The 16,794-nt window shown below is 41.4% G+C and overlaps 1 protein-coding gene across 9 annotated transcripts in view; it reads right to left on the bottom strand.

The window, feature by feature from the left end:
* Nucleotides 1-16,472, bottom strand: part of LOC6579855 (mitogen-activated protein kinase kinase kinase kinase 5) — a 54,537-nt gene extending 38,065 nt beyond the window's left edge. For 5 of the 9 annotated variants that reach the window (XM_032730168.2, XM_032730166.2, XM_002005692.4 and 2 more), the window contains exon 1: nt 14,857-15,344. In XM_032730168.2, coding sequence (XP_032586059.1) covers nt 14,857-14,982 — 126 coding nt within the window. In that variant the 5' untranslated portion in view covers nt 14,983-15,344. Of the gene's footprint in view, nt 1-14,856; nt 15,345-16,317 lie in introns of those variants that run through there. The other 4 variants (XM_032730164.2, XM_032730162.2, XM_032730163.2 and 1 more) reach the window with 4 other exon arrangements.
* Nucleotides 16,473-16,794: the final 322 nt, after the last annotated feature.

Here is a 16,794-nt window from a genome sequence, read left to right on the forward strand (position 1 = left end):
TAGGTAAGAGCTACCTGCTAGCTGCCACCTGTCTCCTGCTCCCACTCACCTGGTCGAGGCTACCAGGCCAACTATCTACTCGAAGGAACGACGCGCACTTATTAGAAAGCTTTACCTTCAATCTCTCTGCGTTCCACTCTATGTCTCTCTCCTCTCTCTGTCTCTCTCTCTGTTCAACTAGCAACTCCCAGAGGCCGTTTCTGTTATGTTGAAACATATTTCGCTATTGTTATTGGCATTTACTGCTGAGCTTGCGTGCAAAATTGCTTTCCTGCTTTCCTGACCGAACGAACGAACGTTAGAGTTGTTTCCTGTGCTATTTTCTTGTCTGGGCAGCGGTTCCCTTTATTAATTTCATAGCAGCGGGTGGTTAGGGCAGCCATAGACGGCAAATGACGGCCAGCGGCGACCACAACAGTTTCAGCTTTTATTGATTTTAGATTTGCCATCGCCCTCTTTTTGCTCTCCGCCTCTCTCTCTTTCACTGTGTCGCATGCGTCTGTGTGTGCGGGTGTGTGTGTGTGTGTGTGGGTGCATTCACCTTTAACATCGTCATGTACCGCTCGACCATAAATTATGCAGCGCCCCTGATAAGGCGCCACAAATCTGCTTATGCTGTTTGCCTTTGGTCTGATTTACGGCGCCTTCAACTACAGCGCGCGAGCAGCCGGGCATTGCGGCAAATTTGAATATGAGCCGCCCATCGGCCCCGCCCACTGCCCAAAAGTCCAATCAGATTGACTATCGGCAAAAGTTTTTGGCTGATTTCCAAATTAAGGTCAAAGGTTGGGACTCAGCCGATTAGGCGGCCTATTAAAAGGAGCCCAAGCAAAGCCAAATTTAATTAAACTTAATTTAAAATTCATTGCGAGCTGCGAGAATGCCGGACCAACTTTACAGAGAGCGCCAGAGAGAGAGAGAGAGAGAGAGAGAGACAGCAGTAATAGGGAGCAGAGAGGGAGAGGGAGAGCTGTAGACAGCGTGAGGACGAACTTTTTCATCAAATTGGGAAATGCAATCAACTGCGCTTTAATGTATGCTTCAGTTACCAACAGCAACTTCATTAAACAAAACGAGGCTAACACATACACACACACACGCACACACACACACTCACTCACTCAGACAGTTGCAAAAAACAAGCTTATTAAATGTGTGAAGCATTTGAGAAACAAGTTAACAACTTTGTGCAACACGAATTTCACTAAATTATGTTGGCAAAAAGGAAATGCACATGGAAAATTGCGAAAGAGAGTGAGAGGTAAAGCGAAAATGTTGATTTTCGCACAAAGACAAAGGCAAGGCGTCAACAAAACGGATATGAAATTGAAAAGAAATTAATTTAACAGAACAAAGGAATACAAAATAAAAAAGGAAAGGAAAATGCAGTGAGCCATGCAGAGGGACAAACTTTGTTTGCCACCAGCCAGAGCAAAGAAAATTACAAGGCGAGCTGGACAGCCACCTACTCTAATGAGTGCAACACCCAATAGCCACTCGCCCCTCGCCCCTTGCCACTTGCTCCAACAAAATTTAAGCAATTTGTCAACGTTGCGCTCGCTGGCAATTTCCGGAATGCTAACCGAAACAGGAAGCGGAGTCTAGGCGGGCGAGGAGGGGGGTATTGGGCATGTGAAAAATGGCGAGTCTCAAACCTGGTGGCTCCTCCAAACATTTCGATCAGCGTGAGAGCCTTTTAAACTAATTGAATTCATGTTTTATTAATTACCAGCTCAAAGACCAAGCCAGGCCAAGCCCGACCAAACCAGACGGGCAACAGCTTCCGCCCCGCACACAGCTCGTAAATAAGCGATTATGTTTAAGGACACAATCACACACACATGCACAGACATCCACACATACATTTACACATGTATTTAATACCGAAACGTTGTCCAGATTTTATACAAAATGTAAAGCCAAAATGCAAACCCACACAGCCAGGCAGGACGTAACCATTGGCCCATAAAGAAAATGTTGCCTAGGTGACTTAAGCCTTCTTCCCTCTAAGCCAGACGAATGTTTCAATTTACTCGGGCGTGTATGTGTGTGTGAGCCACATTATAATGTCTAGCTGTCTCTCTCTCTCTCTCGCTCTCTCTTTCTTACCATCTCTCCCACATCCCCTTCACCTGCTCTGGCGGCTTGTGCAACGCACAATTCAATTAGCAAAAACTAATCCCTTGACATGCTCAATGCCTTTTTTTCATATATATAGAGAGAGAAAGAGAATGCTGAAAAGAGAGAGAGAGAGTATATATGTCAGCCAGTAACTGCCCGGAAGCTAGAAACTATCAACTTGGCTAGCACACACACTTAACCAAATTGAACCCGTTGCCTGGATTCGCAACTGAAATTGGGAATGAACGCACTGTCTCTCATCCATTCGCTCTTTCTCGCTCTCGCTCTCGCTCTCTCTCAGTAACTACGCCAGAAAAGTTTCGAGAGCTGTGCAAAGTTTTTACTCCCAGTAGCTCATAATGTTTGGCTCCCCTCTGAACGCATTTAAGTGGCCTGTGACCCAACTTAGCCTCATTGCAATTACTTTTTTCTAGTTTGCATTACAGATAGTTCGATTTTGTTTTGGACATGTGTACACAAATATATATCCATGTATGTGTGTGTATATACAGAAATGTTGCCAAAGGATTTGCATTTACGTTTACGAATCATTTGATTCCAATTGGGGAAATGGGAAAATATTTTTCGAGATTTTATAAAACTACCTTAATTTGATTTTAGTTAACTTTTAAATTCGTCTCGCTACTAAAATTAATCAAGCAATCGCCCTTAGCCAGCATACATTACCATCTTGCCGTTAATCTACTCTCTACTAAGAAATTGAATCATATATCTACCACTTCTTCAACGTCTATCAAGTGACATGTGGCAAAGGATAAAACTTCCTTAAAACGTCTGACAAATACCCTTAACGTGAAGGGTAATAAAAAAAAACCCCCACATTTAAGACCCAAATTTGTCACGCTTAACCAGCTCATGGAAAAACAGCAAATGGCCAAGTTTCTATTCTAGTCGGAGCCTTGAACGCATGCAAAGCTCGAGGATTTTTGCACTTAATTTCTGTTTTTATTCAGTTGGTCTTAAAGCAGATTTGTGAGGTGAGCTCAACCTGGGCAGAGAGCCCAGCCGAGCACCTGGGCAATAAATGTTTTCCATTTGGTTGTCCTTTGTTTTGAGCGACGACCCCGACCTGATAGCAAACACAACATGTCCAATGATTGACAACAAGTCGTATGACAAGCGCACGCTTGCACCATTTTGTTTGTTTTGAATGCAAGAGGGGCGTGGGCGTAGGAGTGGGCGTGGATGTGGATGTGGACGCGTGCGTGGGCATCTGGCCACGTGACAAAGTTGCAGTGAATGGGCTTTTAGCCCGGCAATGCTGGCTGGCTTCTGGCAACTTAAGCTGCTAAACGAACGAACTACATTCGACAGAATGTCAGAGATCAAATGTAGCTATCGGAGACAGAGCCAGACCCAGAGCAGGAGCCGGAGCCGGAGCTGGGGCCGATGCCGGAGTCAGTGTTTTGGGTCAAACATTTCAGCAGCTTGGATCAATTAGCAAACAGGCCAAATGCCAATGCCAATGGCTGCAATGATGTCATTGCAGATGCAAACTGCAATTGCAACCGCAACAACAGCAGCAGCAGCAGCAGCAACAGTAACGCAGCTATTTAAGTTTAAACAATGTTTTTGTTTCACCAAGAACAACAATAACAACAACAACAAAGGCAACAACAATAAAACAAAGCTGCTCATTAAGCCGCCTGCTTGAACTTAAAATGCAATAAATATCCACATTCAAATCATGTTCTCTTTGACAGAGTGTGCCTGTGCGTATGTACATATATATGTATGCATGTGTGTGTGTGCGTGTGCTTGAATTGGCTCGAGTGTGTGTGCATACCTCTATCAAACCCAAACATGTCTATCAAGGGCGTGGAAGCCACGCCCAGAACTTTGCATAAATGGCAAACGCAATTCGCTCGTTACACAGTGGGAGTCGAAAAACAATTTATATGCAAATATTTAAACTTCAAAGAGCAAGAAAAAATATTATATAAATTAATTCATATACATATTATTTAATAATATTATTAATATAATATAAACTAATTCATATAAATATTATATAATAATATTTTTAATATTATATAAATTAATTTATTAAATATATCAATGATAATAATATTTTATATAGAAAATATTAATATGAAAATGAATTCATGGAATATATAAAAATATAAAAGTAATAATTAATTTTATATAAATCAACTAATTTTCTCTAAGTTAGTATATTGTCCCAGTTTTTAGCCCACTGTGCGTCATCTGCCTCTCGCCGAACGGTTTTGTCAAAGGCGTATGCTAATTTCCGTGGTTCATGTGGCAATGTGTGTGCGTGTGTCTGTGGATGTGACAAGACTAGAATTTGAGTGAGCGTGCGAGTGAGATGGCCTATCAATGAATGAAGCGAGTGCAATGAATTAGCACGTGTTAACCCGTTACTCTTTCATTCTTCTGCCTTCCCTCTCGCTCGTCAAGTCTTGAAGCGATAGCAAACTCTTCGTGCACTTTATCTTTATCAAACACCAACAAAGTTGAAGCATTTAAAAGGTAAGATAACACTCAAGGTTAGCGTAAATAAACCTATGTAGTTCTATAGAATTTAGCTATAATTTATCACTAGTGGATAGCAACAGCAGCAATGGCCATTTATGTAAGTGTGACAGAAACGATAGGGAGAATTACCTAGGTTCATGGAAGGTGTCAACTGCTCCAACTTTACTCATGACAAATGAATATGAAGTGTGCGAATAAAATGAACAGAAATGAATAAAATGAACCCATCGCATTGTCTGCTCAAGCTAAAAATAGTTAAGTATGTGTATGCACACATACATTTATGAATTTGTGTAAGCATGTTTGTGTACATGCACAATGATGAGTGGGACAGCAGGCGCGAAAGGGATAGTGCGAGAAGAAAGGATAAGCAGGCAGCTGAACAGCAGAGCGCAAAGAAAACGAGCCAAAAGGAACATGCGGCATATTTACAGCTATAGTTTCGTGTTGATGGCGCTCTGAGAAGGAGCGAGCAGCAAAGACTGCGTGTACATATGTGTGTATGTGTGTGTGCGTGTGCGTAATATGCATAGAATTGTGTGCTTGTTCTCTTGTATCAAGCGCTGATAAAGTCTATAGCGCGCTGCGCATTAAATTAAACAAAGTTTTTATTTTTCAATTTCAGTGTTCACGTCTCTCTCTCTCTCTCACAAAATAATTATCTAATTTATTTGTTTCCTTAATTTTGTTTTCTTTGTCTGCGATAAAACTGATGTTTATTTACATATGTGTGCATACATATTAATATATATTTTAATTAATACTCGGCTAAATCATATCTATAAACAAGAAATCTCCTCGTTGACACAATTCAATGATTTCCCACCTAATTTCTCTATTCTATATTCCGCATTCAATACTTCGCTCATGCTGTCTCGCTCTGTCTCTCTCTGTCCTTTGTCACACCTCGGGCCGCTTTGTGTGCAACAATGACAGCAACAGCTTTTGCTATTCCAGCTGGAATTTGGCTGACTTTCCAAATTGAAACGTGACCATTTAGACAACGTGCGAGCACCAACAACAAAAATAAAATAAAAAGTAAAAAACATATCACAAATTCAATTTGATTGCTGCCCACCCCCGCCACGAATCACTTAGACTGTATAATTTACATATATAGATGTGCATATACTTATATATATAACTGTATTACTGTAAGTACATGGAAAAGTGGCAACTACTTAGCACAATTTGCACAGCATTTTGCAATCTGTTTTTCACCATTTTCAATTCCAAGAAAATGGCATCTAGCCGAGCGGAGAAGAACTTGAAGTGGGCCAAATTGAGCTCTTGAACATTTTGTGTGTGTGTGAGTGGCTGTGTGTGCGTGTCTGTGTATGTGTGTGGCACTTGAAATTAATAATATGGCAAAATTCCTATTCCGACATCAATTGGGCGTTTATTTTTCCAATTATTATTATTACTTTTAAATTTTATTTCAGCACACATCAAATTGAAATGGGCCAAAAAGCTTTGTGAAATGTTACCAATGGTTATTTCTCTACACACACACACACACACACATGCTTTTATATATATGTATATATATTTATAGCGATGTAAATTTGCATATATTGATCGATTAGAATTTTTGAGATTGATGATTTTCTTTCTTGACTGCCGCCAGTTGAGGCAGAAGGCGAAATACTTGAAGCGAAGGCAATTATTTGATGTTATTCCCTGTTTTGAGTGGCTCTTGGTTCGATTGATAACAAGCGATAAGAGAAACCGAATTGTGACACAAGTGGCAATCAAAGAGGAGCAAGAGATTGGCACAGATATACGAATATTATTATTGTACATATATATAGACGCAGCCTAACATTTGGAGTTATGCAACAATAGTCACAAAAATGAGAACGTTGCCTTTGTCTGCGATCCAATAGCAGAGGCAGAGAGAGAGAGAGGGAAGCAGAGAGAAAAGGGAGACTGAATAGGCGTAGCCTGATAACAAAAACCTAATCAAAAATGTGAATAGAGAGCCAAAGAGGGAGCGTAGGGTGCGCAGGGAAAGGACCTCCACAATAGACTTTTACACAAATAGGTCGAGCCTGGCACGCCAGGTAGACACGCCCACTGCGCCTTGGCTCAACTTCAGTTTCAATTTTGTGCACAAATAGAAAATTGCATAATTGAAGGATCTGCGTCTGGGGAGTAGCCAAACACCCGCACACACACATACACACACGCGCGCCCACAAAGAAGGCAGGGAGTGGGAAGGGAGGGAGCGAGCGAGAGGCCGCACAGCCGGCAGCAGTTTTATGAAAATTCAGAACTGACTCCTGTGGCTGCCGCTGCTGCTGCTGTTGGTGCTGGTGCATCCGCCTTTTGGCATTGTTTGTGAAATATTGGTCAGCGGTTTGGGCCAACAGCAAATGCCAACGGATGAAGAGAGAGGGAGAGAGTGGCAGCTTGTGGGCGTTGCATGTAAAATATTGACACAGTTAGCAAATGCAACGGCAACGGCAACGGCAAATGCAAATGCCAAGTAAAGCCTGGGAAAAGCTCCTAACTTATCTGCAGAGAGAGAGAGAGAGAGAGAGAGAGAGAGAGAGAGAGAAAACTTACGCGTGCAAACTTGATTAACTTTTTGTGTGGAGCAACATAAATCAAGGTGCAGGGCTTTACTCTACCTCATCATGATGATCATTATCATCATCAGTTGGGCTTGCTCATCATTCATTCCGTGGTCTTTGCTGTTCACACATTTGTCTTGGCGGCTCAAGGTCAAACACCCAAAGAAAACTGACAAAAACTATGGAGTTAAGAGAGAGAGAGAGACACAGAAAGAGAGATAGAGAGAGAGAGTTGGCTGTTCATCAAGTCAAGTCAAGTCAACTCAACTACGCAACTACTCAACTCTAATGAAGCGCATTTCCCTGCAAACATTGAACTTGGACAAAGGCGGAACACAAGTTATATACACTTACATACACACACATACACATACATTCGCACTCACATTACTATTTACATACACATATTTGTATATGCGTGAGTGAAGGAGACAAAGACACATTAATTATTAGCAGGGGCCGCGCGCAAAAGACTTTTTATTTGACTTTCGTCTCGAGGCGTTTGCTTTTTGCTCTTTTTATTCAGCTCAGATGTTGCTCAATGTTGTTGTTGCCACTGCTCTTGTTGTTGTTGTTGCTGTTCTTACTTCGTTTTATCACATTTTGCACAGCTTCTTAGTTTCGCAAGTTTTCCTTCAGTTTTCTTTGCTCTCCTTTAATGTTGTTCTTCATTCAGTATTCATCTCTCTCACTTTCTATGGAAAACATTTATATTTTTATGCAATAGTTGAGTCTAGATTTTTAAAGCGTACATCTAAATGCGACTCAAAAACAATAAGCTATAACAAAATAATTTTTAAAAAATTTAAAAAGTGATAATTAAATAAAAATTAAGTTATAAATAGTATAAATAATTATTAGGTAAATTATATACATTCCAAATAGGTATAAAATGAATTATATTATCCAATTAATTTATCAAAAAATTTACACATATATAAATTTGTAGTAAATTCATGAAAACTTTAAAATAAATATGAGGTTTTATATTAAATCAAAAGAAACTTGAAACAAATTTTAAAATTAATTATTAAATTATAAAATTAATTAGTTATAAAATTTATTTTTATTTTTTTTTAATTAATAAAAATAAAATTATTATTATTATATTATATTATATGAATGTATAAAAAAAAATTATAAATACATACATACAAAACTAATTTTAAATATTATAAATTAAAACTGAATTTAAATTATATTGACATTCCGCCAAGCTGAGAATCATATTAAAAATTGAACTTAAAACATTCCTTTAATTGTCTCTTACTCCCCCTCTCTCTGTCTCACTCTCTCTTTCCCACTTTGTCTATCTCCTGGCTCAATCAGTTTGTAAATTCCTTGAACTCGGCTCCAGCAACAGCTTTTCCATTAATTTAGTCACTTTAGAGACGCCTGCCTCGCCCGTCCCCCGTCGCACTTCGTCTGGTTTTAATAATTTTCGTCATGTCTGCTTCAATTAAAGTTGGCTTAGTACTTTTGACGCTTTGTCTACGCATCTCTCTCGAAATGTTTGTAATTTATGCGGGAATCGCTTCATGGGGTTAATCACTATTTTCACAAGTATTTCGAGCTTATGGCAAAGCAGCCCTGTGGGCTTTGCTTTGCTTAACCCAATCATTATGTTCGGGCTGACAACTTGAGTTGAGTTGTTGAATTGTTGAGATTAATGTGGATACTGCTGCTCCTGCTGCTGCGCCGGCTGCTGCTCCTGCTCAACATTTTTTACCATAGTTTGTAACGTAATTAGCCGCAGCTGCTGCAAATGAATTTACTAGCCAAAGTTTTTCCGCTTACACACGGCAAAACAACACCTAATACTCAACTCAAACTCAGTTAAACCCGATCCCCGCCCAGGCTTAATACTTCCCAGCTCGCTTTGGGAATTGGAATTACATATTTTAATGCGAATTTGTTTGCAGCTCGCTAAAAAGTTTGTTTGAGCTCACTCAACTCGACGACTAATGAAATTATGGCAGGCAACAAACAAAACGCAAAACTTTTTGCTGCCGTTGATATCCTGCCAGCGGAAAGAGAGAGCCGGAGGCAGAGAGTGTGAGGGAGAGGGGCAGAGACGTGCATCAGCCGCTATATAAAACAGCTCATTTTACTTGCATATTTTACAAGTTTTTAATCAACTCGCCCCGAGGCAGCAGCTCGCGGTCAATTTGACTTTTGTGCAATGGTCGCCCGCTCACCCGCTCCCCCGCTCACCCGCCACCCACTCTTCCGGCCTGCACTTCCGCAGCTGGAATATTGAAATGCAAGGCACAAATGAGACGCTTACACTACTCCACCTCCCCCTCTACCTCCCCCTCTCACCGTCTCACATTAAGGCAATTATTTCGTAGTTCGCTGAACCTTGAGTCCGATCCGACCTTTTTGCGCATGCGCAGCGTTTACTTTTTTTTTTGCCACGCCCTCGCCACATCATATACAAAATATGCGCCTTTTAGCCTTTCAAGTCTTTGACGATTTTAATAAGGCAAATTCTTTGGACAAAGAGATGCAAGACGCAGACATCGTAATCCGCGGCAAACTTTTGCCAAACTGCGTAATAACAGCGGACGCAACGATGTGGGAAAGCGGGAAAAGAGGGAGAGGGGCGGGGGTATGGGGCTAGGGGGGTATGGGGTTAGGTTTGAGTATACCCAAAAGGCTTTTGGCTGCTTATGCAAAGGGCAAAGTTTTTGGCAACGTCATATGTAAGGGAAATTCCAGACGCTGCGCGGCAAATGACATGGCCAAATTGGCCAAATAACAAACTTAAGAGCAAAACATTTGAAGAGCCGAACAACTGTAAACACTTCCTTTGCGCCGGTTGCCTTTTTTTATTTATTTCATTTTTGGCCCAACATGGGGACACAGCCCAAGTCAAGCCCAACTCAGCGTCAAGGGAGGCGTGGTTGCGGCACTGGCACTGGCACTGGCACATATCCAATTTTTATGCCCAATTCGAATAACCTTCGCCTTGCCAAGCGGAAATAGAAACAGAAACAGAAACAGAAGCACAAACTGAGGCAATCGGCGACATGGGCTGGACTGGGAAAATCAAAGGACAGCATCGGCAGCTGCCATGGCAGGCGCTTATTTAGCCAGCTAGAAGGGAAGACGATAATGATGAATGCGATGGGTCAAAGACGAAATTGAAAGAAACCCAAGAGCTGCAGGACAACAACAACAACAAGACTAAGGCATGTCAGACATTAGGTTATACGAGCTGAATCTCCCGGTTTAGTAAATCAAATACGCTTAAACTGATCAAAATAAAAAAACTAGAGAATTCGCCGGACCACGCCCACTTGAAGCGGACAGTTGCCGACAGGCAAATGGCATACAAAGGATGTGTTTGGCTCCAGCTGCCTGCCGCCTCCTGCACTGGCTACTCCTCTCTCAAGTTGCTTCCTAAACAACCTTAACCAGGAGAAGTGGACAAAAACACATGTGAGCCTGGATTAGTGGACAATGATTGACTAGCAGATACCCTGAAAGCCGTGATATAATCGAGTTTTCAATTTGAGGATAATCTGAAAAGGAGAATAAACTAAAGCTAGTCAAGTCTATAAAAGCTGAAATATCAGATGATAAAATCTTACTGATGAAAACTATTATCTATACAATATATAGGCACGACTCTTGAAGCTGCTATCAGTGCTAATATCCTTTTGTCTGTCACAAACATTTGCAGAGAATTAATATATCCTTTTTACTAATTTTTATTAGGGTATAAAAAAGGAGCTTAGATTACCTTTTTTATTTGACTTTGGGGACAGTCGCTGATGTCGGCGAAGGGCTTGACACAAGCTGTATAATATTTCTGATATGCACTAAGGGAGGCAAGCAAAGAGAGGAAAGAGAGGAAAGAGAAACAGAAACAGAGAGAGAAAGAGATATAGACAAAGACTAGCAGCAGATAAGGGACTAGCCCACAAGACATAGGATTTGCCAACAGGCACCAGACAGGCCAGTCTAATATTTACACAACTGGGATTTGAGATTTGTGAACCGACAACAACAACAAAAAAAGGGACATAGTAGCAAAGGCGCAGAGGGAGTGGGGGGGGACTTGCAGGGCATTTTATTTAAATTTCGTTTATTTAAGTTGATTTGGCGAGTAAATTAGTTGGACCCAAACAGAGTTTGAAATGAAAATGTAAACGATTGCACGCACACCTTCAGCAGCAGCAGTCAGCGAAGTCTGTTGCTGTTGCAGTCTGTGGCTTTAATTGCTCTCGAGCCGAGGGCTCGACATCCCAGCTCAGTGCTCAACGAACGGAGCAGGGGCAGCGACAGAGGCAGCGGCAGAAGCAGCTGAAGTCCCGTTCAACCCTTTAACAAAGAAAACGTGCAAATTATTGCGACTCAGAATTGGGTCACTCGGGTTGGGCTTGCCCCATGTCTCCCCCATTGTTGCGCTGATTGTTACGCCTGTTTGTTATTGTTGTTCATGTTCATAGCCCCAACCGAGAGGGGTGGCTCCGTTACCAGCCTGCACTGCGCAGCGGCTAACGGGATTCTGAGGATTTTTCATTAAATATTTAAATCTAACTTCTTGCCTAGTTCAATTGCTGAACTGGAAACACGTTATGCTGCCATTTGCATAAAGCAGCCCTTGCTCTAGAGAGGGGCATGGGGAGGGTGAAACGTTTTCTCAGCTGTTTGCTTTCCTTTGGTGTTCGTAATCGTGATTCAGATACTCAGTTTGCCTACAGAGTCCCCTCCACCCCAATTTCTTTGCTCATTATTATGAGTTGATCAAGTTGTTTGTTGCAAATGAGTCCGAATTTCAGCGAAGAAGAGAGAGAGAGAGAGAGAGGGAGGGAGAGAGAGGGAGAGCGAGACAGCAGTGGAAATGTGTTTGCATCAAAACAAATGCATTTTTATACGTCTGCGGGTATCACTCTCTCTCTTTCTCTCTTTCTTTTTCTCTCTCACTCACTCACACACGTACACATACATTTCTATATTGTTACGTGACTCGCCTTCGCATCTGGCATTCCTGCTTGGAGTCTCGCTCCCTCTCTACCCGCAGACTACGTCACTTCGCACTCTCCACTCTCCACTCTTTTACGTCTTCAATTCCCTCTACCATTTGGCTCCTTTCTCTAGTAATTTACGCCTCATCCCGGCCCCGCCAAACAGTCAGTTACACTCTCCCCCCCAGCCACTCTCTGGCGCTGAGTGGTTTGCGCCAATTTTTTTCATGTTTTCATGCGTGTTGCGTGTGCGAAACCAAAACTAGTTGCACTAGCTGGGGTATGATATACTAGCATATACCCTGTATGCTGTATGCTAATATTTAGTATTTACCACATACATATACGTATATTTAAATAGAATTAAAAAGCTATTCAAGAAATGTTTTTATTTATATGATGCCAGCTGCCAAAGTTCAATTTTTAAGTTAATCTTAATATAATATTAATTTTAATCTCTAATATTAACTAAAATGTTTATAAACTTGACTAAGCATCGACACAAAAAATGCTTTAATATACCCCATTTGTTTACCACATAAAAGCATAGCACAATTCAGCAAATCCTTATACAGCAACAACAATAACAAGAAGAAGCTCAACAATGACGACGCTGATTGTAAAAATGTGTAGCGGAAAAACAACAACAGCAAGAAAACCAAGAAAAACAATGGCAACAATGTGCGAAGTCAAGTGCCTGACTAAGGCAATCATCTATGTATGTGTGGGTGTGTAAATGTCTGTGTGTGTGTGTGTGCCATATTTCATTACATAACTGTAGTAGGCACTTCTGCTTACACTTCTGCCTCTCCCTCTGCCTGAGCTTGTTCTCTTTCTTATTCTTGTTTTCCTGCAGCAACTTCGGTTTCCGTTTTGCTATCGAGTATTCACGCCTTAAAGTAGACTTTGTTTTGTTTATTCGCTTTTCCCCACTTGGCTGCGATAATGAAAAGCTGCCGCTTGGCCAACAGCCTCAACACGCCTGCTTATTGTTTGCTTGTTGGCCAACATTTTGCTGGTTGTCATAGCATTAATTTCGGCCTAATGGCTACATAGAAATTATGAAACATGAGCATTTCCATTTCAATTGAATTTATTATTGATAAGAATTTTCACTAGAAGCGGAATCCACGAGGACATAAATAAGCCTCAAATAAAGTGCGAGAATCGCTTGAGGGCTTTATTAAATATTCTTTTCAAAATAAAAACAATTGTTTTGCATTAGATCATCGTTGTTTATGTGTTGTGCATTCAAACTTTGCATAAACAATAAATGTTCAAAACAGAAAACATACGTTTTCAGCGCCAAGCGAACATCTGCTTGTAAACAGTGCACTGTGCACACACTGCAGTGTGTGAAGACCGAGTTAAAGAAACACAGACAGAGCGAAACAGAGCTAGAGAGGGGGGGGGCAGATATGTGAGTATGTGTGTGGCATCATAAATTCCAGCATGAGTACAACAAATTCCGCATGTGGAAATAAATAAATGTGTCAAGAGTGGAAAATGGCGACGAGCAGTGGAAGCACTGGAAGCATGCGCCGTTAGCTTTGGCGCATGACGCATGCAAAACGGAGCAGAGCCACACACAATATGCAATCCACACACAGACGCACAGGCATTTCAATGCACACACAGTACAACAGGGCAGATGAGTAAATATATATGTATATAAATAAACACTCTGACACATACATATGTATGTATTTACATAAATACACACATACATACCATGCATATATTCAATATGGAAATTAATCCGCATAATCAATGCGCGCGCGTGGCTTCAACTTTAACTGTTCGAAGCGAAAGAGTGGGAGAGACAATGCCAGACAGAGATAGAGAGAGAGAGAGAACGAGCGAAGCAATTCAACAAAATTCTAATTTCAATTTTGAATATGCTGCGCTTGGCGAGGATTACGCGCGGCTTATACCAGAAATGCATTATGGCCACACCCTCACTCACTCTCTGCTTGCATGTGTGTGTGTGTGTGTGTGCGTGTGTGAGTGCTTGTCCCCTGCGACCTTTCCTATTGAAAGTGCAAGGACAGCCTCGCACTGACAGCCGAGCATTTACCATGCACCATGTCGATGTCGACGAATACCAAAATAAACAAAATAAGAAAAAAAAAAAAGACCATAAAAAAAAAACAATTTAAAATAAGAGCCAGAAAATATTGCACATATTTTGCCTCACACTGTGTGGAGAGAGCAAAGGGTTAGATATGCGATGAACAGATGTACAAATGAGCATGACTGCAAGTGGGAGAGGGACGGGCGTGGAGTGGAGAGTGTAGAATACCAAAAGCGGTTGCTGCACGTGCACTCATGCAGACGGAACAGCAGCAGCAGCGAATACAGAAGGAATGCGAAGCAAAACAAAAGTCGAAGTGGAGTTCAACACACACACACGCACACATAGATACTAATATGTTATTCATATACATATGTATTTGGAATTGCAAGCATGCTTTTATTTGGTTCTTCTGGCAATGGCTTTGTGCGTGTTTGAGTGAGAGAGAGAAATAGAAATAAAGAGGAATTCATTCTTTAAAGCAAAGTGGCGCTTAGTGTGTGCGTGTGTGTGTGGGTGTGGTTGTGTGCCGCAACTGGCAAATTGGCAGCCCGCAGCATAAAATGACCAAAGTAAAAAAAAAACTTACCTTATAAACATCGCCATAGGTGCCAGAGCCAATTTTCTGTATGAGATCGTACTCGTCCTGCGGATTGCGCCGGGATATGTCCGAGCTGAGCAAATTGGCATTGTGGTGACTGTGAGCAGCGGCCATGACGAGAGCGGGATTCACTAGGCAGCAGCGCTCGCTGCCTGCCTATCTGTCTGTCTGCCTGTCTTTGTCTTTGTCTATCTCCCTCTATGTCCCACTGTCTCTATCTCTCTTTCAGTGTTTTATGTTGTTGTGCTTTTTGCAAGTGGCGCTGCCTTTACTGTTATTATTGTTGTTGTTGTTGCTGCTGCTGTTGTTGTGGTAAGTAGTGGATCAATTTCAAATATCGTAAAATTTCCGAATTTTTTGCATTTTCGTTGTGGTGCGTAGGGGAGGGGGTGATTTGGAAAACTTCTCGAAGTAAAATATATGTGTGCTTAATATGCAAAATTGCGTAACGGTTAACAATTGCCGTATTTATAGAACTGGAATTTCAATTAATATTGAGAATTAGCTTTTAACACACTAACACACACGCACACACGCACACTCGCACACACACACACATGCATAACAAAATATTGGTCATCTCTTTGCACGCAGAAATAATCATAAAACGGAATAGAACAGAATCGAAGCGAAATTAAAGCGCACACAGCAACAAAACAGAAACAGCAACAACAACAGTAACCGCAACAACAACAACAACAATGATAGTCAAAATAATGATAAACGCGACGGCGTTAGCGTTGGCGTTGCACTGTGAGAGAGAAAGCGAGAGCGGCGGCCGCGGCAGAGGCGTCGACAACGGCGTCGCGGTCGCAAAAGTGGAAAAACAAGTGGCAGTAACAGCGGCGGCAGCTGCGACGACTGCGACAGCAGCGAAAACGACCAAAAATTATTCGCTTAATATTTTTTTTAATTTTATTTGTTTTTAACATTTGTTATCTGTTGGCCACTTTTGTGTGTGTGTCGCCTTATTAATTTAAACATTTATATATTTTATATATGCATATATAAAAATATAAACAGATGCCAATTGGAAATATATATCGCACTAACACACGCGACAGACACGGCGGCGTTGGCAGGCACACACACGCACTCACATGCATATATACGCAATCATAGACCGACACACGCACACATACAGACAACGCGCAAACAGACAACGCGACAACAACACAAAAACAAGGCAACGGCGACAGCAAAGTCTACTGCGGCTTGCTTCTCTTCTTCTCTTCAGCTTTTTGTGCTGCTGCTGCTGCTGCTGCTTTTCGGCCGTATGATTTTGATTCCATGTCGCGTCGCAGTCGCAGTCGCGAGGCGTGTCTGACGTTCTGTTGGCCACTAACACGGTACGCACGCGATATTTGTTGTTGCTGCTGTTGTTGATGCCAGCTAATAAGCTGGCATTGGCACAATGCGATCAATGCACTGAAATCCACACGTGCTTACTCGATTAACTTTTTTTTTTTGTTGTATATTTATTCCAATTTAATGAATAATTTTTACGCACTACAAACGCACACACTCGTTCAGAACACAAATAACATACGCGACCGACCGACCGACGAGTGCAGCGCAAGAACAAATACAAATACAATGCGCGCACCTACATTTTTTTAACCAGGTTTCACGTGCTCAAAAGGAGCTGTTAAATAGCATGTTGAGAAAATGTTGCCAAGATGACGAGCAATGTTTGGCCACATGTTGCCGAACGAACAGTGTTGCTAATAAAATATGTTTTCCATAAAACCATTTTGGGCTTCTTTTATATTCTTAAATGTAATCAAATTACATTACTTAAAAGCTGGGCATGTAAACCTTTTTGCAGCTTGCAAGAGTTTCTTCTTTCTTATTGTCACCATTGTCACTACAGATGTTAATACAAGCCGCTGTTGTGCTCAATTGGCAATGTTAGTAACAATCGAT

The sequence above is a fragment of the Drosophila mojavensis genome, unplaced genomic scaffold (assembly GCF_018153725.1).
Source record: "Drosophila mojavensis isolate 15081-1352.22 unplaced genomic scaffold, ASM1815372v1 contig_80, whole genome shotgun sequence".
Taxonomy (NCBI): domain Eukaryota; kingdom Metazoa; phylum Arthropoda; class Insecta; order Diptera; family Drosophilidae; genus Drosophila; species Drosophila mojavensis.